The following is a 27,521-nucleotide window of genomic DNA, read 5'->3' as shown; positions in this document are numbered from 1 at the left end:
CTACAAACATGTCAAATGATTTCTTTAATAACGCCTTTTTGTTCTTGATCATATCTGCACTTCCTTTAACTTTTGAATTAACGCTGTCCAAATCGATCTAGCAGTACCCTCATGTTGAAGCAAAACAAAGATATCTTATTTAATCGCTTGTTGAAGAATACTGATCATCATTTTTTCACTAGTATATTTCAATTTATCACTCTCCGAAAAGTCACAAAATGCTTTTTCAAGCCCACGTTCATTTTTCGGTTTTTCGTAATCTTTCTCTAATGAACACCATGCATCAAACTTGTAAGCTTGTACCCAGTTTTCAAAACGGTTTGGCCATCCTTTAAAATCCTCAATGTACATCAGCTTTGGCGGTTTCTGATGAGTTCCCGTCTCATTTTCATTGTAAAGAGTTTCAGCAGCAGTAACTGGAGCAACTGGTGTTGCAAATGCATTGTAAAATTCTTCTTCCATGATTCAAAAACCTGTTTCACAAAATCACAAGCAAAGTTCAAACAACAATGAGATTTCACACGAAATAAGAGTCCAAATGAAATCACACAATGATGCGAAATCAGGTTGGTGCGAAATAGCCGTTCACACGAAATACTGGTTTCAAACGAAATACCCTAATTTCGTATGAATGAGATGATTTCGCACGAAATAACAAACAAATTTCGTGCGAAATTACACTTCTGATGTAATTTCGTGCGAAATTAACCAACTATAGTAATTTCATGCGAAATTAAGTATATCTTTCAAGCGAAATAGCAATTTCAAGCGGAATTAATTGCTAACTTTGTGCGAAATCCTGCTGACATCATCATGATCGATCTGTTATTTAAGCGAAATTACCAATTATATTAGTTATAGATCGAATTAAGGTCCAATTCTTTGAAGGATTCATTAAAACACTGTTTCGCTTATTATATGTGAAATTCAATCCATTTTGACCGTGAAATTTGTTTATTTTGAGAAAGAAGGTGTAGAAAACAGATTTTCAAGCTGAAATTGGTAAGAACTCTTCCTCCTGAGCTCTGATACCACTTGTAGGATCGGTTTGTGACCCAAACGAGTCGTTCAGGAGAGTTCTCGATCAATTTAAGAGGCAGAAACAGATGAATTGACTTGGAAACAACTTGATTCACTTCAAATTGTCTTGTATTATTGATTTAACAAGTTTCAAATCAATCGACACGTCGGCAGCACTTCGGTACCGGAATCTAATTTTGTTACAAATGACATAGCATCAAGGGTATTTATAGTGGTGTAATTTCGCATGGAATTACATGAGGTAATTTCGTGCGAAATTAACAAATGTAATTTCGTGCGAAATTACCTAATGTAATTTCATGCGAAATTACCTTATCACACTTAAACCCTAATTTCTCGTACAACGTGCCCTGATCTGACAATTCTAATACAAGACTCGATACAAGACGAAGTCGACAGACGTATGCACCAACATGTCGTACCAGTACCGATCGTATCAAGCCGTACTGTACCAGGTATATTCGGTACCGGTACCCACTTTTGGGGATTTCGGTAATGGTATTTTCGGTGCCGGTTGGTACCGAGCTCATCAAATCCTGAAGCAACGTAGCAACGCAAATAATTGCACAGTTTACATTACTTTTCATACACACAGTAAGTAAACTGTATTTTGTTTGAATGAGGTTTTATATACACAACTTATTTTGCTTTACTTTTTGTCTTTTTATGTAATGAATGAATTGTAACATGTAAAATACACTTGAATATTTAAATTATTGATGAACAATTAATATTCATAAATCAAAACATTTCATCATTTACACACATACTTACAAGCTTAAAAAGTACATATCTACCAACATTTCCATCCTAACTCGATACAATTAAACTTTCATTGTGCTTAAAAGTATCACAAACTTCAAAAAATATTTCTTGTAGCACTGTTTTTTTTTTAAGAATTCATCATACAAGGGCACTGCCTTTGACATACTCGGTGATAGCCAAAGCCACCAAACCCAACATCGCAACCCGCCCATTCAACAGTTCTGCATCCGACGTCATCAACCCACTCGACTTCGACTCCGCTCTCACCCCTTTAAACAACGGCACCAACGACGCCACCGACAGCACCAAACTCGTCGCTAGAAACACCGGCACACCACCGTTGGAGATCTGAGATAACACATCTTGACCACTGCTTAACTCCACCGCCAACGCCGACACAAACCCTATCATCGCCAACCTTCCGTTGATCCTCTCCGGTGCAGGCCCACTGAACGCCAACACGTCGGAAAACTTGGTACTGACCTTCGGCGCCGGTGGTGGCGGAGGCGGAGTGTTAATTGGTGGCGGAGTAGGTGTGGCTGGAGATTTGGAAGTGTCGGTTGAAGGCTGTTGATCTTGTGACGTGCATCTGACGACAGCAAAGTTGAGGCTTCTTCTAGATGAAGAAGAGGTGGTGGTGAGACGTGCAACGGGGGTTGCCATGAAGACTGAAGTAGCAGCCATTGCAATGGATGATTGAGAGAAGAAGGTTGTGGGATTAATGTGATGTTGGTTGTTGAGGTGGTGGGTTATATAGGGGTGGGGGTGAAGACAAAGACTGGATATTAAAAGGGCCACGTTACTCGCTTTTTGGGTTGGGTCACGTGGCTTTCGAATTAGCCGCTGAGAGGTTGTTGTGGTGAGTTCGGCCTCTACATGTACAGTTTTAGTACTAGTGGACTGATTGGACCATGGAACTTTCTAGGTTGTTTAGGTAAAGTTAAATTCCTCAAATTTTGATTTAGTTACTTCTCTAATGTTTTCAATAAATATGGGTTGGTGTATGTATCCTCTTTATCTAAGAGATATATGACGTTTAAATCCTGTAAAATTCAGATATAGCACTATTTAGAAGTAGGCTACACTACAAGAAACTGGAGTTCTAGCGACGACATTTGTCGCTGCTAATGATGCCCAAAATCGTCGCTAAAGCATATCGTCGCTAAAAGACCGCTACTGTTGCCCCGTTGCTATTGTCAATTTGTCGCCACTATTGATGTCGTCGCTAAAAACGAATCACTAAACATTTTGAAATCAAAACCTCAAATGGTCAAACGACACAGATCTACTATAATTACCAACAAATCCACTAAAATTACAAAGTAAGTCGGAATGTACGTATTGGTTTCGGAGTTGCGTCCGAGATTGAGGCGTATTGAGATGGCAGTGCTCCGGCGGTTTGCAGTGTGGTGCGGCGACGTGGTGTGGCTGCGTGGTATGGCGGTATGGTGGAGGTAGAGAAGGAAGGGATTTTGGGAGAGAAGAGTGAATTGGGGGGGGGGGGGGAGAAAGTGAGGGTTTAGGGTTAAGTCAGGGAGAAATCTTGGCGCTTGTTTTTCGTTTGGCAGCGGAGGCGACAAAAAAACCTAGCCGTCAGATCCTTCAACTAATCAACGGTCAGGACTTGGTATTATGTGAGTGGTTCAGATTGTGACCATTAGCGACGACATTCTTGGTGTCGCCGCTAAAAAGGTCGTCGCTAATGCTCATATTTCTTGTAGTGCTAGTTTGTCTTTAAATAAAGTTAGTATATGTAATATATGCCTTTAAAGTGACGTTTTTGCCTCAATAGACAAGTGAATTCTCAAGTTCAAGCATCATTCATTTAACAAGCTCAACATTTCTAATAACTTCATATTTTAATTTATTATCAAATTAAGTATTTTTTCATATCATCAAATTTTCCAAAATGAGCTTGCGGGTAAATCATGGTCCAATCGTTCAATATATACCTTTTGAAAAAAAGAAAAGATGGCGTTCTATATGTTTAATAATTATTATGTGGAATTGTGGATGATAACCCGCTATATATTAGTCGAGGTGATCGGAATTATTAGGAGTTTATCATGTCCCGTTCTATCCCTAAAATGTAAGGAACTAAATATGTGTAGCTAGTTTTTGCAGACGTAAACGATTGCAACTATAAAACGATGGAGAGATGTCATCCTAGAAACACACATTTTTCATGTGACAAGTGGTAGAGTAACGTCAACTCTTCAAGAGGTACAAGTTTTATGAGGTTTGATTTGGTGGTTGAGAATGAAGTAGTCTTTGGTATCCGTCACACGCCGATTGACATCTAAGCAAGTGGTAATTAGGTGTCAAGCTGAGTTAAGGTAGTTGACTTGCAATCCACAAAACACACGGTAATCTATTTAGTGCATTTACTCGGTCCTATTTCCGATTTAGCAAACAACTAGGTATATTCATTTATTTTTTAATTCACACGCAATACTTAAAAAGATATGATAAGTTCAGATAAGGTAGTGTGTTTTAGTATTTATGTATAAAAAGGTGTACAAAGCAACTCCTCGTAATGCCTAAGAGGTTTTTGATCATCTATTCATGTTGTAGTTATAGTCTTAGGACATGTTACGTTGATTTTCTCCAACCATCCTTCACGATACGATTTAGTAAAATCCATATCGTGTATGATATGTTAATACAACGTATAGACAATTTTAAGTATGAGATTAACTAATTCGATCAGATTTAATTAGTTATTATCCAAAGTGACACATGATCTATGTGGTCAATTAACTTATGAAGGTTTTATAAAGTTTCCACAAGACCATACAAATTGTTTTACAAAATCATTTAATCTTATAAAAAAGTTTTTTAACGACTTGTTGCAGTCGTTGGTGAATAAATAGGGAAGCGAGGTTTCAAATGTGAAAGAAGAAACTAGGGGGTATTGTTCATATCACGTCAACTCAATTTTCTTCAAAATTCATCACTTCTTGCATCATCTTCCACCCATTCTCTTCACTCAAATAGTCCTAAGGGTGTAAGGAGTGGTTAAACACTTTGGAGTGGTAAACTAAAAAACCGGCTAATCAGAGCGCGCCATGTCAATCAGTGAAAAGTGTTTAAACTTTGGTGAAAAGTGTTGGCAATGGTTTAGACATTTGATAAAGTGGTAAACTTTTTTTTTTAAAAAAAAGAAAAAAGTGTGATTGGTTGAGAGATGGAATGGACCCCACCCACACACCCCCTATCTCTTTCCTTCCTCCCTTACCGATTCGGCATGCCACCACCGATTTGGCAAACTTTGGTGATTAAACACATGTTGGCGGTGGTGTTTACCGATCGGTAAAGGGGTTTGCCACCCTTTACCGATCACCACACCGTACACCCTAACATTATCCTTAGATAGGGGCGGATCTATGCCACTTTTGTGGGTTTCTAGAAACCCATTCGGTTTAGAAAAAAATGAGAAAAGTTAGTGAGAACCTCGTATGATTTGGAAAAAATAGTAAGAATTAGTGAGAATCTACCAAAAGAAACCCAGTAAAAAAAATTTTAGATCCGCCACTGTCCTTAGAAATGACCAGCACTATTCCCACCTAGTCAGAACATATCCTTAAACCTAAATGACATAATGTTAAGTAAATATTAAGAGAGTCTTCTCCCAAATATAAACGTAAATAGAGTTTATGCATCTAAACCTTTTTTTAATTTTGATAATCGTGTCACTATATTAAATTAGTTCACATACTCGTGTCTTTTCATAAGGGGAGATGGGGTGCTCCCTTTTTCATCACTTACCACACCTAACTATCTTTTCTCACGTCATCAAACTTTATTCTATCACTAGTGATGAATTTTAGTGAGACTGCTCATCACTAATGATGGGGTGCATGTATCATCTTCTTCCTCCTCATCCAACGGCCCCCTCAACAACTTTCAGAGATTTCCACGCGTTGTCGCTACAACGAGTTATGAAGTTCACGCGTTTTAAGAAAGGGTGGCGGCAGTGTTCCATGAGGTTCCACGCGTGGTCACCGTGCCACCACGGAGCGCATCGCCTCCCCTAATTGTGAAATAAAACCTTAACATTTATAAAAAAAAGAGTTAACTACACAGATAGTCCTTATCCTTTATTGAAAGTAACACCTTTGAGTACTAACTTATTTTTTAACATGTTCAGTTTCTATGGTTTCGATTTTGCAACACCATTGAGTGTTAAGGCTAAGTGCCATTAATTTTTTTTGTTAAATTAGTATAAAATAACTAATCTGCCCTTATATAATTTTCTGTTAGTACTCAAAGGTGTTACCTTCAATAAACCGCAAGAACCATCTTTATAATTCCCTCTAAAAATATAAAAACTCATTATATTTATAAAAAATAATATTATAAAATATGCTACATAAAATATTTAATAATTATATTTCTAAAATTACTAAATGTCCATTATGAGAGAAAACATTGTAGTATGGACAATGTTTTGTTTTTTTTATTATTTTTTTTGTAACTGATTATATAACTATCTAATTTACAACAACTTTGAGCATCAGGTGCTTGTACCTACTGCTTAATTGATGTTTTATGCTTATGGGAGTAGTACCCCTGTTGTACCATGTGTATACCTAACCAAGACCACCATCGCTCATCCTTGCACAATCACCCCCAAACCCTAGAAAAAATTAAAATCAGACCTAAAAGATAAAATCCTGATTAATGAACGGCGGCCATGTGCTGATTTGCTCTATGGCGGTGATGGTGGTTTGGATTCGATGACATCCAGCAGATTAGCGGCGTCCACAGACGGTCAATGGCGGTGACTCAGTCATCTTTGATGAAGAAAGACGGCTTCCAGCAAAATCTCTTCGGTTCCGACGAGTAGGTGATGGTTTTGCTCAGAATCAGGTCAATATAGAACTCAGAACCGTCGGGTAAGGTAAATCTAACCGTTTCAACCTTTGTTCTTTTAAGTTGTATAATTATATAGATATATGTGTATGTAGTTAGATCGATATGTGGTTTCAAAGGTAACTCTCCACTGCTGAAGACTGTGTGAGATAAAAGAAAAAGTATCTAAAGGTTTCACATTAAGATACCATGTCTGTATATTTAGAGTGGAATGAATGTTGATGTTTCTAGGTAGATTTAATTTAGAGTAAACTGCCATTTTGGTCCCTGTGATTTTGTCAGTTTTGCCACTTTAGTCCAAATCTCAAACTTATTACATCTGGGTCCCTGTGGTTTGCATTTTGTTGCCATTTTGGTCCAAAATTTAAAAACCCTATTTTTTGACTGTTGCAACCTCCTGTTTTGTCTTTTAGTTCAGGGGCATTTTGGTCATTTTGCTTTTCATTTAACATTTTCTTAATTCAAAAGTTTTTATATATATATATATATATAGGATTAGGTTCAAACGTGAACAAAATCCCAAGAGTGAACTGCGTGAACTGATCTGGGCCCTTGATTTTTATGATCTTGAGATTAAAGTTAGTGGCATGATGGTAATTATTTGGTTAATTTTTTTCATTTAATTAAATACAAAAAGGGCATATGTGTAATTTCAATCTTAAATTGATTGCATAAATCTCTCACAAATCAAGTAATCAATTATCTTCTTAAATTGATTGCATAAATCTCTCACAAATAAAATCAAGGATTAGGAAAGATGTAACTTAGTTCAATTATTAAAATAATTATTTGTTTAAATGCGATGTACACATGTGTATTCTGATTTTACCCTCTTTTTAATGCGGTGTACACATGTGTATATCGCCTGTTTTTGTGATATCTCAGAATTTTTTTTGTATTGAATGTTGATGTACACCTGTGAATTACTGTACACATATGTAACGATGTTGAGTACACATGTGTATTATTCTATTTATATCCAAGTACACATGTGTATACCGTTGAAATATATCAAAATTTGAATTCTGATGATGAAATCTGAAATAAAAATTAAAATTGAAATATGGTGATTTGTTGTTTGTTTTGATAATTATCTTATTAATAAATAAACATAATGTGGATAATGAATTTAAATTAGGAAAGATGTAACTTAATTCAATTATTAAAATAATGATTTAAATCTAATTTTTTATATAATTACAATCCTACCCTTAACAACTAAAAAGGAAATCAAGGGTCCATATCTGTTCACGCAGTTCACTCTTGGGAGGTTGTTCACGCTGGAACCCTACCCTATATATATATATATATATATATATAGGGCAAGGATAAATCGAAAACCCACTCCAGTTGACTAAACCCTGAAAACCCATTAATCACCATTGATCAAAGTTGATTGATGGCTAGGATTAACTTTTGCCCCATCAATTGCTTTTGTGTACTTTGTCTCAATTTTTTTAATGTATTTAATGTAATGAAGGGTAATATTGGAACAAAGAAAGTGCAAAGTACTGTCACCCATTAATTTATGTTTTCTCTCTCTCTCTCTTGATTAAAGTACTTTTCTTACATTATTTTATGTTTTCTCTCTCTGATGATTAAAGTTCTATCACCCATTAACAAAGATATTCAAGCAACCATCAACAAAGCACTGATCAAACACACATAGAGCAAAAATGTACAAAAATCTCAGTGAAAAAAAAATGTAACACGGATACAGCAAAAATGTACAAAAATCTGAGGCAAAAATAAAATGTAACATGGTAAAAACAAAACCAAAAAATCCATAACATATAAAATTCTCAGATTCAACACAGCAAAAAGTCTACATAAATCTCAGGCATTTTTGCTTTGATTGATTGTTACATTTCTAACACAAACATCTTTTGAATCATCTTCAACATCTTCAACATCATCTTCGACATCTGAAACATCATCTTCAAAGTGTAGATTTCCAAACAAAGCTGAAAAAAACATACTTATTCACCTTCTTGAACAAGATCTAAAACAAATTTTACACAAAAAATGATGTAATCAATAATAAAAACAACAGTCTAAAAAAGTGTACAACACACTTTATTTTCAGTAACGTGCATTATTTATGTAACACGAAAAAATGTAACATGCATTTTTTAATTATCAATTTATGCCAGAAAAACAACACACTTTATTTTCAGTAACGTGCATTATTTATGTAACACGATAAAATGTAACTATTTATGTTTTTTTAGAATTTTTAAATATGTAACTAACAAAACATATTAGAATTGTTACATTACTAAACCCATCTATGTTGGGTTACATAAAGATGTTACACAAAAAACAAGAAAAGTAACTTCAATTTAATTCAAAAACAAGAACTTAAATCAAATTGTTTCGATTTGTTCAGAAATCTGAAACAAATTTTACACAAAAAATGATAAAATCAATAATAAAAAGCTATATGTATAGAAAACAAGAACTTAAAAACCTTCATCTTCTTGAACAAAAAATAAAAAAAAGTTATAGATCCACAAAAAACAACAAAAATGCAGAGTAAAAAAATTGCAGATTTGCAAAAAAAGCTTAAAAACATACATATTCACCTTCTTGAACAAAAAATTCGAACAAAACCCTTCAGCATCCTCAAAAAACGTAAAAAAGGATGTGTAATTTTACTGGATCTTTGTCTGGTTCGAACAAAAACATCATCTTCAACATCGGATTTGCAGATCCATAAAACAAGAACTTAAAAACCTTTACCTTCTTGAACAAAAAAAAATTGCAGATCCATAAAAACAACAAAAATGCAGACTAAAAATGCAGCTTAAAAAATGAATCAAATCGAGCACCTGAAATTGGCTTTGGCTTTGATTATTCATGTTTTCAGCTAGACCCTCCACCACCGTAGCTCCCAACAACCACCACTACCACCGGACCACCAGTTGCCACCATCCTTCATCAACCTTCAATGATCACCACCCACCTGCGATCCAGATCTAGATCTTGACGGGTTTAAAAGAAACATGATGGATCCAGGTCTAGATGACGGTCCAGATCTAGATCTAGATGGCGTCTACATCGATCTAATGCTCATCAGTTTCTCCGATTTCATTTTTGTTCTTGTTTTCTCTATAATGGAACAAGAGAGAGAGGGAAAGAGGGAAAAGTGTGCTAGAGAAGAGAGATGATGGAGGAAATGATCTGGTGAGTTTTGAAAAGGTTTGGTGAGATTTAATGGTAGAGAGAGAAAATGGTATTAAATGAGAAAGATGACAAGAAGAAGAAAAGTCTGTGTAAAGACTTACACATTTCCATTCAATCAAAAAGGTAAAAAGAAAAAGACCGTTATGCCCTTTCCTACTCTCAATCTAAATACATACGTGGATCAATCCTAGCCACATGTGTGAGTTTTCAGGGTTTAGTCAACTGGAGTGAGTTTTCTCCTTATAATTAGCCTATATATATATATATATATAGGAGAGGGTTAATTGGGGAACACTAAAAAAGTGGGGAACTAGGGAACAGAGGCATTATTGTCCAAAAAATATCTAATAATTAACGCAGTGTTTCAAACAGAATTACATCCCACTTTCAAACCCTAGCTTCTCTCAACCACCGCCGATGCTGCCACCACCTCCGCCACCGCCATACGCCACCAGCATCGGCAAAACCTAACATCAAACACTGCCGGAAACAACCACTCCGACTGAATAGAAGCCCTAGCATCATCTCTGTAAGATTTAATCTCTATATTATTTGTACGTTTCATTCTTTTCATCGATTCTTTGCGATCTAACTTCTAGATTTTGCTCTTAACTTGATTCACTTGTGTGTAATTTCATTTTTCTTTTCATTGCAAATGCTTTTTGTTGTTTTCGTCAGATCTGTATGTTTTAGTGGTTTGCTATTAGGAATACATCATCTAAATTGTGTTTTTAATTATGATAAAGCTCTCTTCATGTTATCTAGGTTAGATCTTGCCATTAACTATCAATAGCTATATATTTTTTTGAAATTGAAGTTAATTTTTAATAGTAGATATTTATTTGAAATAATTATATATATGACATGTTAGTTTGTAATTATTTAACATGTTAAGTTGAATAATTTATTTGGTTATATCAGATACAACATATCAGATTGTGCTATTAAGTTGATTCAGTTGTGTGTAATATCATTATTCTGATTGTAGTTAACTTAACTTTGATAGATGAGTATGTGTGATTTGATTTTAGGTTTATTATGATACTCTGAAAATGCCTGATGGTTTTATCGATGTTGTATGTAATAATGCCTCATTTTGAATTGTATTTTAAAGTGTATTAATGTTGAATTCATTTGATTTCACAACCGTCGTCTGGAAAATGGATGCCAATCGCCGGCGTAATTCCTCATCACTGCCGGTGTTAGCAGATCTCGTCGATGTCGTCGCTGCTAGCATGAATCGAGTTCATAGGAATCAGAGATGATATCGGACCCGTTTCTCGCTGGTGAGAATTCCAAAGTTAGGTTACATCTGATCGGAAATTCAGCGAAGGTAGATTTCATGATTTTGTTTATCTGATTGTATCTGTTTATGTTATCTACAACAGTTCTACGCGTCGTCACATGATTCTAGTTTCATTATAGCTTAATTAGGTCAGAAATAGCATGCTGCATTTACAAAACTGACAGTCCATTGATTGTTATACTCTTATATAGTAACAGGTTTTTTTGCTTTTCTGATTGAGTTTTGAAATAACGAAAGGGTTGTCTTTTTTTCGAAATCCTATTTGTGAAGAGGCAGTATATGAATTAAGGATGTGGTTATCTGATTGTTGTATTTCTGATTGAGTCTTTGAACTAAGGACATTGTTCCATCAATCTCACCCGTATAAGTAGATGTATGCTTTGGTATAATCTCCATGTTGCTACTAAGAATAGCTCCTTCTTATTGTTTCCCTTGTTTTCGTTTTAATCCATCAATTAGAGACAAGCAATAGAAAAGTGGAGGTCAAACTTAAGAATTTGAAGGATCAAAAATTTGCAATTAGATCTGTTTATATATCAGTACAATTTTTTTTTCACCAAAAGAAGATACTGTCATCTTATGAAAAGCATATTTTACATAACTTGATGCTAGAATTCATTCTTTATTTTATATATTCTTTCTTACATAAAAATTACTAGTGGATATGAACGTTGCATCATTTTACTCGCTAATTTAGTAATATTTATGCTCCTTTTCTCTGTTACTAAAAAAATCTGCCAACAAATTCCACTACCAAAGTTCATCACTATTCTTGTGAAGCTTTATACAATAGTAAAGATGAGAATGAATTCAAACTTCATTAATCAAGCTTTCTTGATATAGAACATCTCAGCTAATCTCATGCCTTTTGCAGGTTGTTAGAAGAGAGTTCATTTTCCACTTTAACAAGATATTAGATGTGTTGTGCAAATTTTCAGCTAACTCAGATCCCAATACACAAAGTGTTGCCCACATTTTTGATAGACTTATGAAGGCAAGCGTTCTCATCATACGTTATAACTGTTGACCATGTCTTATGTTGCCTCTAACTAACGAATTATTGCTTTACCTTTTGCGATACAGGACATTGTTACAGAGAGTGACCAGTTCAAGTGACTATCTTTGGTTTTATGTTGGGTTGTAATTTTATTTTTAATTGAATTTTTTATGAAGTTTTATGCTTTTTTTATCAGCATCGAGGAATTTATACCATTGTTGAGAGATCGGATGAATGTCTTGAATCCTTACGTCTGTCGGTTTTTATTGCGATGGATTACAATAGTGGACAGTGTTCCAAACATAGATATGTTGGGATTTTTAAAACAATTGTTTTGGTCCTCACTTTTGTCATTGCTGGTTTATATTTCACTAATAGTCAAAACACTTTTGTTAATCTATGTATCTTGTCAAAACCTGATATTTGTTTTGGGATTGAGAAAGTGCTTTTTATGTACTACCATTAACACATTAACAACTCTTTAATGTGTTTCTTGAAGACTTACTATACATGAGGGCTTTGATTACTCAAAGTTGTGCGATCGTGCCAACTATGATTGTAGCGCTTGTTTTTGTTAAATCGGAAGCTTCGTTAGATGTGTTAGATGAATAGCTTAATGTTCTTCAGTCTCTTGAGATCCCATTTGCACTTATTCCACATTAGACTTCATAAAAAATTTATTTCAATATAATTCACTCTAATCCGAAATTTAATATATAATCTGATATAATAAGTTGGACTGAAACTAGTTCATCAATGCAAACACTCTTTTAACATGTTAAAGTTTATCGTACAAAACTTACTTTAACAAGTTTGTTCAAATAAAGTCGAATAGAGTTTAGTTTAGTTGATCAATTCAAATGTTCATTTAACATGTGAAATTATTTATTTCAATATTTTGAGCCCAACATAGGCTCCACACAAAACTTTATTATAATATCTTGAACTATAATAGAGAATTTTATATATAATTTGGTCAAATAAAGTTGAACCGAACCTATTAATTTAATGCAAACTTTCATGTAACATGTTAAATTTTATCATACAAAACTTTTTTTAACATGTTTGGTTAAACAAAGTCGAATCGAGTCTAGTTGATCACTACAAAAGCTCATTTAACTTGTTAAAATTTATTTTTTTTCAATATTTTGTGCTCGCAGAGACTTCATACAAAAGTTTATTTTAATATTTTTCACACTAATCCGAAATTTAATATATGAGCTGATATAATAAGTTGAATCGAATCTAGTTCATAAATGCAAACTCTCATTTAACATGTTAAAGTTTATCGTACAAAACTTACTTTAACATGTTTGTTCAAATAAAGTCGAATCGAATTTAGTTTAGTTTAGTTAATCAATTCAAATGTTCATTTAACATGTTAAATTATTTATTTCAATATTTTGAGCCCAACGTAGGCTCCACACAAAAATTTATTTTAATATTTTGAACTATAACCAGAATTTTATATATAAGTTGGTCAAATAAATTTGAATCGAACCTAGTAGTTTAATGCAAACTTTCATTTAACATGTTAAAGTTTATCGTATAAAACTTTTTTTTAACATGTTTGGTCAAATAAAGTCGAATCGAGGCTAGTTGATCACTGCAAACGCTCATTTAACATTTAACATGTTAAATAAATTTTTTAAATATTTTGTGCTCGCATAGATTTCATACAAAAGTTTATTTTAATATTTTGAACTATAATCGGAAATTTGATATATAATTTGGTCAAATAAAGTTGAATCGCCTAGTAATTTAATGCAAAATTTCAATTAACATGTTAAATTTTATCGTACAAAACTTTTTTAACATGTTTGTCCAAACAATGTCGAATCGAGTCTAGTTGATCACCATAAACGCTCATTTAACATGTTAAAATATATTTTTTCAATATTTTGTTCGACTTCATACAAAATTTTATTTTATTATTTTTCAATCAAATCCGAAATTTAATATATATATGATATGATATTATAAGTTGAATCGAACCTAGTTTATCAATGCAAACTCTCATTTAACATGTTAAAATTTATCGTACAAAACTTACTTTAACATATTTGTTCAAATAAAGTCAAATCGAGTTTAGTTTAGTTGATCAATTCAAATGTTCATTTAACATGTTAAATTATTTATTTTAATATTTTGAGCCCAACATAGGCTCCACACAAAACTTTATTTCATTATTTTGAACTATAATCATAAATTTTATATATAATTTGGTCAAATATAGGTTGAATCGCACCTAATAATTTAATGCAGACTTTCATTTAACATGTTAAAGTTTATCGTAAGAAACTTTTTTTTAACATGTTTGTTCAAACAATGTCGAATCGAGTCTAGTTGATCACTGCAAATGCTCATTTAACATGTTAAAATTTATTTATTTAATATTTTATAGACTTCACACAAAAGTTTATTTTAATATCTTTCACTCTCATCCGAAAATTAATATACAGAACCTAGTTCATCAATAAAAATTTTCATTTAACATGTTAAAGTTAATCATACAAAACAGTTTAACATGTTAAATTAAATTTTCTATAATATATTTAACATGTTAAATGAATGGTTTCTCGTTTCCCTATATTTTTTGTGTTCTCCGTTGAACCCAACCCTCGTTTACTATTTAAAAAGATAATCAAAATTTGGCATATAAGGATGTGTTGAAGCAATTTTAATAAAAAATGATTCTTTTTTTGTAAAAAAAATTATTACCTTTTTAAAGTATTTTTTAAGCAAGTTTCTATTTTCAAGTTTTTGATTTTTTTTAAAAAAACTTCTACATGTATTTATATGCAAAAGATCTGAAAATTTTAATTTTTTTAACATGTTAACTTACTTTTTAAGTTATATTTCACTTGTTAAATAAATGATTTCTCGTTTTTCAACATTTTTTATGTTCCCCACTGAACTCAACCCTCGTTCACTATTTAAAAGAAAAATAATTTTTTTTTGAAATTCTTGCATATGAAGATGTGTTGAAGCCATTCTAATAAAAAAATCATTTATGTAAAAAATAAATTGTTACATTTTCAAAATGTTTTTAGGTATGTTTTTATTTTTTAGTTTTTTTATTAAAAAGACCCGCACATGTATTTATATGCAAAAGATCTGAAAATAAAAAAAAACAATTTAAAATGTTAAATTAAATTTTCTATAATATATTTAACATGTTAAATGAATGGTTTCTCGTTTCCCCACATTTTGGTGTTCTCCGTTGAACCTAACCCTCGTTAACTATTTAAAAAAACAACCAAAATTTTGGCTTATAAAGATGTGTTGAAGCTATTTTAATAAAAATTATTTTTTTTGTAAAAACTAATTTAATACCTTTTTAAAGTGAATTTTAAGCATGTTTTTATTTTTAAGTTTTTGAATTTAAAAAAAAAACTTCTACATGTATTTATATGCATAAGATCCGAAAATTTTAATTTTTTAACATGTTAAAATATTTTTTATGATATATTTCACTTGTTAAATATATGATTTCTCGGTTTTCAACTTTTTTTGTGTTCCCCGCTGAATTCAACCATTGTTCACTATTTAAAAAATTATTTTTTTCAATTTTTTTGAAGTTTTTGCATATGAAGATGTGTTGAAACCATTCTAATAAAAAATCATTTATGTAAAAAATAAATTGTTACCTTTTTAAAGTGTTTTTAAGTATTTTTTATTTTTTAGTTTTTTGATTTTTTTATTAAAAAGACATGCACACATGTATTTATATGCAAAAGATCTGAAAATTAAAAAAATAATTTAACATGTTAAATTAAATATTCTATAATATATTTAGCCTGTTAAATGAATGGTTTCTCGTTTCCCCACAATTTTGGTGTTCTCCGTTGAACCCAACCCTCGTTAACTATTTAAAAAAATAAGTAAAATTTTGGCATATAAAGATGTGTTGAAGCTATTTTTAAAAAAAATCATTTTTTTTTGTAAAAAAAATTATTACATTTTTAAAGTGCTTTTTAAGCATGTTTTTATTTTTGAGTTTTTGAATTTTTTTTTTTTAAAACTTCTACACGTATTTATATGCAAAAGATCTGAAAATTTTATCTTTTTAACATGTTAAAATTTTTTTATCATATATTTCACTTGTTAAATAAATGATTCTTCGGTTTTCAACATTTTTTGTGTTCCCGACTGAACTCAACCCTCGTTCACTATTTTAAAAATTATTTTTTGAAATCTTGTGTAAGTTATTGCATATGAAGATGTGTTGAAGCCATTCTAATAAAAAAATCATTTATGTAAAAAATAAATTGTTACCTTTTTAAAGTGTTTTTAAGTATGTTTTTATTTTTTATTATTTTTTATTTTTTTATTAAAAAGACCTGCACACATGTATTTATATGTAAAAGATCTGAAATTTAAAAAAATTAACATGTTAAATTAAATTTTCTATAATATATTTAACATGTTAAATGAATGGTTTCTTGTTTCCTTACATTTTTGTGTTCTCTGTTGAACCCAACCGTCGTTAACTATTTAAAAAAATAACCAAAATTTTTGCATTTAAAGATATGTTGAAGAAATTTTAATAAAAAATCATTTTTTGTAAAAAAATAATTTATTACCTTTTTAAAGTGTTTTTTACATATGTTTTTATTTTTAAGTTTTTGAATTTTTTTAAAACTTCTACACGTATTTATATGCAAAAGACCTGAAAATTTTAATTTGTTTTAACATGTTAAAATATTTTTATGATATTTTTCACTTGTTAAATAAATGATTCCTCGGTCTTCAACTTTTTTTGTGTTCTCCACTGAACTCGACCCTCGTTCACTATTTTAAAAATTATTTTTTTTTTTCAGATTTTTTTAAGTTTTTGCATATGAAGATGTGTTGAAGCCATACAAATAAAAAAACATTTGTGTAAAAAAGAAATTGTTACCTTTTTAAAGTGTTTTTAAGTATGTTTTTATTTTTTGGTTTTATGACTTTTTTATTAAAAAGACCTGTACCCATGTGTTTATATGCAAAAGATCTGAAATTTAAAAAAAAAACAATTTAACATGTTAAATTAAATTTTCTATAATATAATTAACATGTTAAATGAATGATTTCTCGTTTCCCAACATTTTTGGTGTTCTCCGTTGAAAACCAACCTTCGTTAACTATTTTAAAAAATAACAAAAATGTTGGCATATAAAGATGTGTTCAAGCTATTTTAATAAATTTTTTTTTTGTAAATGAATAATTTATTACCTTTTTAAAGTGTTTTTTAAGCATCTTTTTATTTTTAAGTTTTTGATTTTTTTGAAAACTTCTACACGTATTTCCATGCAAAAGATCTAAAAATTTTAATTTTTTAACATGTTAAAATATTTTTATGATATATTTCACTTGTTAAATAAATGATTCCTCGGTTTTCAACTTTTTGTGTGTTCCCCACTGAACTCAACCTTCATTCACTATTTTAATTTTTTTTTTCAAATTTTTTTAAGTTTTTCCATATGGAGATGTGTTGAAGCCATTCAAATAAAAAAATCATTTATGTAAAAAAGAAATTGTTATATTTTTAAAGTGTTTTTAAGTATGTTTTTATTATTTAGTTTTCTGATTTTTTTAATTAAAAAGACCTGCACACATGTATTTATATGCAAAAGATCTGAGAATTAAAAAAAAACAATTTAACATGTTAAATTAAATTTTCTATAATATATTTAACATGTTAGATGAATGATTTCTTGTTTCCCTACATTTTTGGTGTTCTCCGTTGAACCCAACCTTCGTTAACTATTTAAAAAAATAACCAAATTTTTGGCATATAAAGATGTGTTGAAGCTATTTTAATAAAAAATCATTTTTTGTAAAAAAATAATTTATTACCTTTTTAAAGTGTTTTTTAAGCATGTTTTTATTTTTAAGTTTTTGAATTTTTTAAAACTTCTAGACGTATTTACATGCACTTGGGTTGCTGTGTCACCTCGTCGTTAAATAAACACTAACTGAGTTAGTTCTTTTTGCTGACGTGGCCATTTTGTCCAACGTGGCATGATGACATGGCCAGTTTTTATGAGGTGATGTGTATCAGCAATAAAATGGAACTCACTAATTTCCAACCCCCAATTCATCAAAACCCACCTCCTTCTAAACCATCAAACCCCAAAATTGATTGCACTTTCCACTACAGCTTCACTCTACACAATCGACATAAGCGAAACCCTCGACAGCGATTGTCTACCCGCAACCGCAAATGAACTGCGTATTCGGTCACCTCCCCTGCGGTGGAAAGAGATCTTGGGATCCTGCAATGGACTCCTTCTAGCGAAAGACGAAACTGATACGATATTCGTGATGAATCCAATGACACAAGACCTCTGGAAAGTTCCTCTTTGCCGGAACTATTTCACTGCTGCTACTGCCTTGGTCGCCGTCGTCGGCCGACATCTCCGTCGGCCACCACCGTCATACGTCGCTTATGGGGGGTATGGCCGGCTGGTGGTGAAGACCGTACGCCACCACCAACCGGTGGTGGCCGTTTAAATGTTCTGCAACAGGAGGGTGTCGGAAGGGGGGTATGGCCGGCTGGTTAGTCAGAGTAGAGAGGGAGAACGAGGGGTGTTGTGTGGGGGTTACATCGGAGGATGGCAGCCGGCCGGTGATCGGCTCCAGTCGCCGACTACCAGACACGAGAGAGGGGTGCTTGTTTTGAGTATTTTGCCTGATTGTGAGATTGTGCAGATTATGCAAATAGTTGTAGGTTATGATTGTTGTAGATCTTGATAAGGTTCTCCAAGAAACTCAAATTTGTGTCTTGTCTGTGTGTATGACTTTATAATCAGGAAATAGAAAGTGATGGCAGGGGGTTCGGTGGTGGGCGGTGATGGTTTTTGGTGGAAGTTGGTGGAGAGAGGGAGGTGGGGGAGAGATGTAGAGAGATAGGGGCCACGTCAGCATGACACCTAATATGAAACAAGCCACTTCATCAAAAAGTGGCCACGTCATACATGCTATATCAGATTAAAATGACACGTAGGCTAATTTTCCTAACCAGGTTAGTGTTTATTAACGAGGCGGTGCCATGACAAACAATATGTTAAGTTGGGAGTGGTGTGAGCCAAAGTCAAAGTTGAGAGTGCCAGCGGCCAAATGGCAATAGTTGGGGGTGTTTAAATCCATTAACCCTTTTTTAACATGTTAAATATTTTTTATGATATATTTCACTTGTTAAATAAATGATTCCTCGGTTTTTAACTTTTTTTGTTTTCCCCACTGAACTCAACCCTCGTTCACTATTTTAAAAATTATTTTTTTTTTCAAAATTTTTTTAAGTTTTTGCATGTGGAGATGTGTTGAAGCCATTCAAATAAAAAAATCATTTATGTAAAAAAGCATTGTTACCTTTTTAAAGTGTTTTTAAGTATATTTTTATTTTTTTGTTTTCTGATTTTTTTTATTAAAAAGACCTGCACACATGTATTTATATGCAAAAGATATAAAAATTAAAAAAAACACAATTTAACATGTTAAATTAATTTTTGAGTTAATTACATAGTTGGTCCCTGTGGTTTGCACAAAGTAACATACTTAGGTACTACTAGTTTAAAATCACATTCTAGGGCATTAACTTTTCATTTTGTAACATTTGGAGGTATTAACGTTATTTGTAGGTTTAAAATCACATTCCATTAGTACATAAGTATGTTATTTTGTGCAAACCATAGGGACTAACTATGTTAATACCCTAGAAATTAATACCTCCAAACGTTACAAAATGAAAGGTTAATACCCTAGAAGGTGATTTTAAACTATTAGTACCTAAGTATGTTATTTTGTGCAAACCACAGGGACTAACTATGTAATTAACTCTTAATTTTTCTATAATATATTTAACATTTTTATGATATATTTAACATGTTAAATAAATGGTTCCCGGTTCCCTGCTATTTTTTATGCTCCCAATTGAACACAACCCTTTTGTAATATATTTAACGTGTTAAATGCATGGTTTCTTGGTTTCTGAGTTTCTCACTTTTTTGGAGGTTTTCCATTGAAACTACACATTTTTATGATTATTTAATATGTTTAACCCATGGTTCCCCACTACTTTGGTATTTCCTGTTGAACCCAATCTTTTTATGATATATTTAACGTGTTAAGATCGTGGGATATGGCGGGGCGGGGGTTTGGGGCATGGGTTAACACGTGGAGTTGAAGCCCCCCCGCTGGTGAGTGACGTGTCCGTGGGGTATGGCGGGGCGTGGCTAGCCCGCATGGCTTGGCCAGCTTTATTAAAATAAAAAAAAAAACCTAAAGGTTAAAAATACACACAACATTTAAAAAAAAACCTAAAATTTTATTAAAATTTCCTAAAAATTACAAAATTCTACAAAAAAAAAAGATTACAAAATAAAAAAAAACCTAAAGCGCTAGGTAAATTTCGAAAAGGGCGAGCTAGCAAAAGCTTCCGGCCAGTAACGGGTCTCACCAGGTTGGCGACCCTTCATCGCGTCCACGACGCTCGTGACAAGGGCTAGCTCTTCCTCATGCGTCCAAGAGGCCATCGAACAAGTGTTTGTGGGTAGTGGTTCGGGTAGGTGACTTGGGTTGGGGTAGCGATGTGGACAGCCGGTGGGGTTGGGGGTTATATAGCGATATGGACATGTGGGTGGGTGAACCGTTTGGCTTGGCCAAACGGTTATATTTTAAAATTTAAATGGCCCGCTATGACCTAGCCAACAAGCGAATAAGAGCCGGCTACGTAGGACTGCTAGGCATGCCCAACGCCCGGGCTTAAACTCCTGCCCAAGGGGCCACGCCCAAACCCAAGCCCACCCGGGGTGATGTCTTGGACGTTTTCAGCCAACCCACGCCCCAACCCACGCCCCAACCCACGCCCCACGCCCCACGCTCCATACCCCATAGTCTAAATGAATAGTTCCCCGGTTCCGTACTTTTTCTAGATTCCAAATTGAAACTCACACATTTTTATGATTATTTAACATGTTAAACCCATGGTCTGAACTCCGAAAGTAAAAAAAGATAACAATCATCTCATACAGAAACGAAAAAAAATCCCAAGTAATAAAAAGAAAACAATTTGGCCAAATTCTTGCGAGTAAAGATTACACACTGTACTTCAATTGGAGACATGCCAATATCTTTAACAAACAATTAAAAAAGCATATGATTCTCAGCCTATAACCAGCTTCAAGATTTGTTGTCCTCTTCATCTTGTTCAATCTTAGGATCCCAATAGAACCTGACTTAAGACATAACCCATCTCAGCGATCTTGTACTCAACCACTACAGGAAGCTCCGAAGACAAACTAGTTATAACAGTACTTGACAACAGAGTCTCAAAACAGTACTTGGGATGATCAACATATTTACCAAGTGTTTAAAAACACGAGGCTATTGTTCTAATAATACTATTGTTGCTTTCATATTTAACAAGTAGTTAATTATAATAGAAATGGACAAAACAGCTTCACTGATCGACCCAAACCGAACCATTTCAACTCACACTAAAACGACATATCGACTCGAACCCTTTTTTACGGTTATCCAACAAGCCTGGATAACTCATTTTGCCACCACTCGTGGTTAGGAGTCTAAACGGTTCGGTTGACCTACAAAGACTTTGTTTCAGAAACAAGCCTAAACGGCCTGACCTGCTGAACCTACCAAAACCGGAAACTAAGTTACAAAAAATTGAGGATCCCCTCACTGATCCGGTTTAGCGATTTAACCATTGGCCCGACCATACCCGAACTTTAACAAGTGCTCAATAGGACTATGGTGTTCGCTGTTGGGTGTAACTTTGGCAATTTCACCTACTTAATTGTTCCCTTTTTGGTTATAAGTTTTTCATTTAAGCCATTTGTGCCATTTGGATTAAAGATAACCTAAATCCGCACTTTATAAGTAGATGAGTAGAAATTAGTGCATAATATTTATTCCTGAAGTGTAAGTGGCACAAAACATACCGAATGAAGGACTCACTATCCCGCTCGCTTCATGCAAAATCTTAACAACCCTTTTCTTGGATGGAACAAGCCAAATGAATCGAAGAAGTCCTTAAATATAACAAGTCAAGCTTTTAAAGTGTCATCAACTATAACATGTAAGAATTTTTAAAAGATAGAAATAATGAAACCTCTATGGTGTTTAGTGTAGCATTTAGCAAAGTAGGCAGAGCCCTAGAGCCAACATGAACATGGCCTTTAGTCAAAAAATTCTTATAGCGGATTTTGATCAATGGTATATCAATCCCAAATTTGTTCAACATGACCCACATAGTTATTATTATTAGATCAATAAACAAATTTAAAAAACGATTAGAAAACAAATATAAAGTAAGTAACCCAACCTATCGGTTAGCTCGAACTCTAACAAGGAACTTCTCGTTGTCTTCTTCAACAACTTTAAACATGCTCTCAATTAGCTATTTTTTCTCCTACGGTCCAAGAAGTGTAACATCGATCTCTTCGTGAACGATATGTCCATTATCAAGAACATACTTCAAGATTCCTTTCTTTAATCTATCATATGTAGAAAGCATTTCAATTGCAGTCCATTTGAGTTCTTCTTCACCATCCTCCCTCCTATTTTCTACAAGTGTTGAAGAGAAAGCCTCTTTGATACTAGCTGATGCCCAACTTCTACTAGATGATGAAATACTCCTTCGTCTGGGCATATGTTATAGACCTAACAATATAACATACTTTTTGATCAACATTATTACATTTAAAAATAATTAGTATGCCATATGATCATGGGAGCTATATTATTTCATTACCAATCTATCGTTTTGAGTTTAGTGCATGTAATCGTTTATTTTTCAAGAAATCGATTCATGTTCTTCTACTTATAAACTCAAAAATAGTCACAAATGGAAAGAAAAAAAAAGAAATTATACCAGCGCCGAGGTTTTCTCGACATGAGAGACAAACACGAAGCTGCTTTGCAACTTTCTTCACATTCTCACCTTTAGCTTTCAAAATCTCCTGACGCAAGAGAAAGCTTCTTTGCAACATTTTCCTTATAAATGTTCATGTGTTACAGATCAAGATTGATTTACCGTTAAAGACGCGGGTTACAAACGAGGTTTTCAAATGTAACACGAGTTTTTTACATGTAAAAACAAGTTTTTTTATACCTTCGTTACATCTCTAACTTTGAGAACAACGAATGAACTTCAAATTGAATTGAAGAAACCGAACTCCAAATGGAATAAGTGAAACAGAAGCATGCTAGATCAAGTTAAAATTGAACCAAAGCAATAAAATGTAAGTAAAAACAAAAGCATATTGAATAAAAAAGTAGCATACTGGAGAAATTAGTTGAACTAAAAAAAAAGTGAAAAACAAGATCATATAGACACCGTTGTGTAGAATCTAACCAAAATCTTTGGACTAAAAACTGTTGCACCAAAATCAAACGTCAAAACCTATACAAGCTCCATAACCAAACATCAAAATCGGCAATCGATTAATATCAGTCGCACCGTTATTGATTTTGTGTTGGGAGGAACACTCAATAAGAAAATCAATCGCGAAATTCAACGGTTTGGAACCAACAGTCACCAAAAAAGCAGGTCAAAACGTTAAAATGAAAAATTGTTATATTTTCGTGAAACTTACAAACCATCAAAATTTTAACTAACCACAACGCAGAACAAAACAGTAACATGAAACCTCCATAGATAGTTTTCTATTGCAGCCACTGATTTGTTTAAAACTTGTAAATTATGTAAAAATGATTTGTTTAACATGTAAAACTTATATGTTTTGCATTTAAAGTTATGCAAACCTAATTTAAATTATGAAATGTAGGTAACCAAATGTGAAATTCAAATGAAAATTAATAAAATGAAATCAACATGATAATCGAAATGAAAGTTACCAACGTTTGACCGCACAAGTGACGACAACAACCTCCAGCTCGGAGCAGGACCTCATATTCTAGTCAAAATTTGCGTATCAAATGAAAATCATATCGGAGATGCGATGTCCATTGATCAAATCTAACAATCTAAGCACTAAAACTACTAATTAGCAAAATAGATAGCAAAGTACAGTAAACGCACACTCAGATTCATCAATATAACTATCGTCATCAAAACTTGCTGATTGTTTAAAATCATACTGCATATCAATCAAATCTAACGATCGGAATAATAAAACCTACTAAATTAGCAAATTAAATAGCAAAAACGTAAACGTACGGTCATATTCATCGGATGATGCAGCCAGAAGACTGGTGCGATATATAAATCAAAATTAATTAAAAAAAATTAACATGTTAAAACGATTTCTTTTTTCTAAAAAAGCTACAAAAATCTACAAATAATCATAATTTAATATAATTAGGTTAAATTAAATAAAACTTAAATGATAATCGCAAATAAATGATACCTTAAACTGAGATCTAAGATCTGAAACCCTAAAATACTCCATAGATCTCAGACAAAATTGACGACAGCTACAATTTCTAACAGTCTTCCGTAAGCAGATCTGAAAAAACGTAGATTATCAATGTAGATTCGAAAAATCTCAGCCGAAATATGAAAAATCGCAGATGAAATAAAGGAAATCAACGAAGATTATACCGATTAACTGTTCTCCGGTGATAAACACAATACATTCCGGCCACATAATCCGGCGGCGACGGTGAAAAGATGTCAAATCGGATCTCCGGCGAAGAGACGACAGTTGCAAGATTCAAAACAGACTCCAGAGAAACCTAATAGAAACTTTTCAAAAATATCAAAACTACCCCTCCGCCTTTTTTAAGCCTTGCAAAACATAATCTAATCCCAGCCCTTGATTAAGTTAATCCAAGGGTGTTCCCCTGTTCCCCACTTTTTTTGTGTTCCCCAATGAACCTCACACTATATATATATATATATATATACACATATTAATATACATACATCACAGATCTGAGTTCATCTTCATCATCGACCAGCTCTCTCTCTCTCTCTCTCTTCTCTGAGAACCGGCGACATTATTCCGGTCACACACACCACGACCACTCATCTCCTCCCTCAACCACCCTTTTATCTCTCCACAAACACACCTGAAACAGAGAGAGAGAATCGGAGAAAAGAGGATGGCCGACACCCAGTTTACAGCAACAATGGCAGCGACGCCTTCGCTCACGGCGACGGTAGTGGTAGATGGGGGGTGGTGGTAGATGGGGGTGGTGGTGGTAGATGGGGGCAGTTTGTAACAACTCTCATGAAAAATCAATACTTAGGATGTTAATTAGCTATTAAGGAAACCCTAATTAAGATCCCCAGGTGATTCTGCAGAAACCCTGAAAGTTTTAGAACAATCAGAATCAGGATCAGGGCCCCTAAAACTCAAGGGGGGTAAAACCTAGCTAATAATTATCCTCAAAACTCGTTGTTTAGCTTTGATTGGTGGAAATTTTCAAGTCAGCAAGCCTAGTCCCGAACTTAGCCGCCTTATAATTAGACTGCTTCCCTTACGGACCGTAAGGGATATGGCATACGGTCCGTAAGCAAGACCAAAATTCGGCTATAAATAGCAGGCCTTGGGACTTGCCTGAGGAAGTTACAATGACGCACAAACTCTCTGTGTACGTCGAATTATAGAGGAAACAGTCCAAAAACACACACAATCACGAAGTGCTGCTACGATTCAGGGTATTACTTCGATCGCTATTACGATTCAACGTCCGATCGATTGAAACTATCCAGCGTATGATTAAGTGCTGCTCAAATTGAGCTGATACTTTATTGATTCGTCGTGATTTCGACTTGAATATTTGAGTGCTGTTCGAATTCGGACTATGCTCTGTTATTCGTTGTGAATCCACTGAATTGTTAAGTATTGCACTTTGTTAATCGTTGTGAGGGTTTAATCTCGTGAATTGTCGTAAATGCTGTATTGGTTATTTACCTAATTTCGTGTGCATTAGATTATTAGGCTTATCAGTAGACTAAACTCTATCCCATACCCTTACAATCAAAGAAGATAAGCAAACCGAGCAAAGCAAAAGCAAAGGTGAGTTCACGAACTTTCTACAAGGCACGGCCATCCTCCAGAGGTAGGATGCCACTCCACTAATCTTCGCACACATGCCTGTAGGGCCGCGATACGATACGATACGAATACTAACCTTCGCACACATGTCTGGGAGACCGCGATACGGGCTAGTAAGCCAGTGAACCAACCGTGAATTCACTCAACTTTGTTGTTGACTCGTTGTTACATGCCGTGCAGGTCGTTAGGTCCATAGCTTAAGGAGCTTGCACTGGGAGGCGTGGTCGTTGTGGGGAAAACTTATATTAAACTTATGTTTTGCTTCCGCTGTAAACTTAAACTATGTTTTGACACCAATTGTATTGTGGTTGGTTTTATTTACTTAAATACGTTGTTCAATATGATTGGTGGCTATGATCCTGGGCATGTCACGCCTCCAAGGCGGGGTGGGGTTTTGGAGGGGTGTGACACAGTTAACGTTGAAAAATTTGGAAAAAAGGGAAAATCTGTTAGGGTTTTGAGATGGCGGCGCAGGTTAGTCAAGCTCATGCAGTTAACGGTGGTGGTGGTGCTCAGCAGGTTATGACGGTGGTCAGGTGGCGGCAGGTGAACTTTTCATTTTTTTCTTTTGTTTTGAAATCGGTATTGATAGTTGATCTGATTTCGATTTGATTTAGTGGGCATTTTGTAATTTGGATACGGTTATTGGGTTTTGATCAAGATTTGATTTTGTTTGTGTGTTTGTTTTTTAAGTTTGTGGGTGGTGTTGGAATCTGGGTTTTAATGATGTTCTTGATCTGGGTTTTATTGCAAATATGATATTTGATGATGTTTTGATGATGTTCTTGATCTGGGTTTCGATGATGTTCTGATGATGATGATGGTTTTGATGATGTCTGGGTTTTGATGATGTTTTGATGATGTTCTTGTCTGGGTTTTGATGATGTTCTTGATCTGGGTTTTGACTTTTGATGATGATGTTTGGAGTGGCGGTGGTGGTTGTGCTATAAAGAGAGAGAAGAGAGAGAGATGGAGGAGGTGGCGGTGGTGGTGGTGCTGCTGCTATAGAGAGAGAGAGAGAGAAGAGAAAGATGATTATTTTGATTTGGGTTTTATTGAAAAAAAATGAAATTTAAAAAATGACAAAAATGCCCCTGCACTAAAGGACAAAATAGACAGTTTTTAACAGTCAAAAAGGGGGATTTTTGGATTTTGGACTAAAATGGCAACAAAAACCAAACCACAGGGACCCAGATGTAATAAGTTTGAGATTTGGACTAAAGTGGCAAAACTGGCCAAACCACAGGGACCAAAATGGCAGTTTACTCTTTACTTTAATTGGTTATAATATCTAAAATATAGGGACTTTTGTGAGCAGCTG

At 33.7% G+C, this 27,521-nt stretch overlaps 1 protein-coding gene and 1 long non-coding RNA gene across 2 annotated transcripts; both read right to left on the bottom strand.

The window, feature by feature from the left end:
* Positions 1-1,754: 1,754 nt before the first annotated feature.
* On the bottom strand, positions 1,755-2,543 carry LOC110930278 (early light-induced protein 1, chloroplastic). Its single transcript, XM_022173562.2, has one exon. The coding sequence runs from the start codon at positions 2,488-2,490 to the stop codon at positions 1,945-1,947; it is 546 nt and encodes a 181-aa protein (XP_022029254.1). The 5' UTR covers positions 2,491-2,543; the 3' UTR covers positions 1,755-1,944.
* Positions 2,544-8,422: 5,879 nt separating this feature from the next.
* On the bottom strand, positions 8,423-9,949 carry LOC110928159. The gene is made up of 2 exons (XR_002586176.2): positions 9,513-9,949; positions 8,423-8,683 (listed from the first exon to the last, which is right to left on the bottom strand). It is a non-coding gene; the product is annotated as an uncharacterized LOC110928159 (long non-coding RNA).
* Between the last annotated feature and the right edge of the window lie 17,572 nt (positions 9,950-27,521).

Source organism: Helianthus annuus, chromosome 3, assembly GCF_002127325.2.
Source record: "Helianthus annuus cultivar XRQ/B chromosome 3, HanXRQr2.0-SUNRISE, whole genome shotgun sequence".
NCBI classification, from domain to species: domain Eukaryota; kingdom Viridiplantae; phylum Streptophyta; class Magnoliopsida; order Asterales; family Asteraceae; genus Helianthus; species Helianthus annuus.
The sequence above is the reverse complement of the archived record's forward strand: the minus strand, read 5'-3'. Positions and strand labels throughout refer to the sequence as shown.

What these genes read in the sequence shown, in the direction of transcription:
- LOC110930278 (XM_022173562.2), bottom strand. Translation starts at nt 2,490, where the DNA reads ATGGCTGCTACTTCAGTCTTCATGGCAACCCCCGTTGCACGTCTCACC.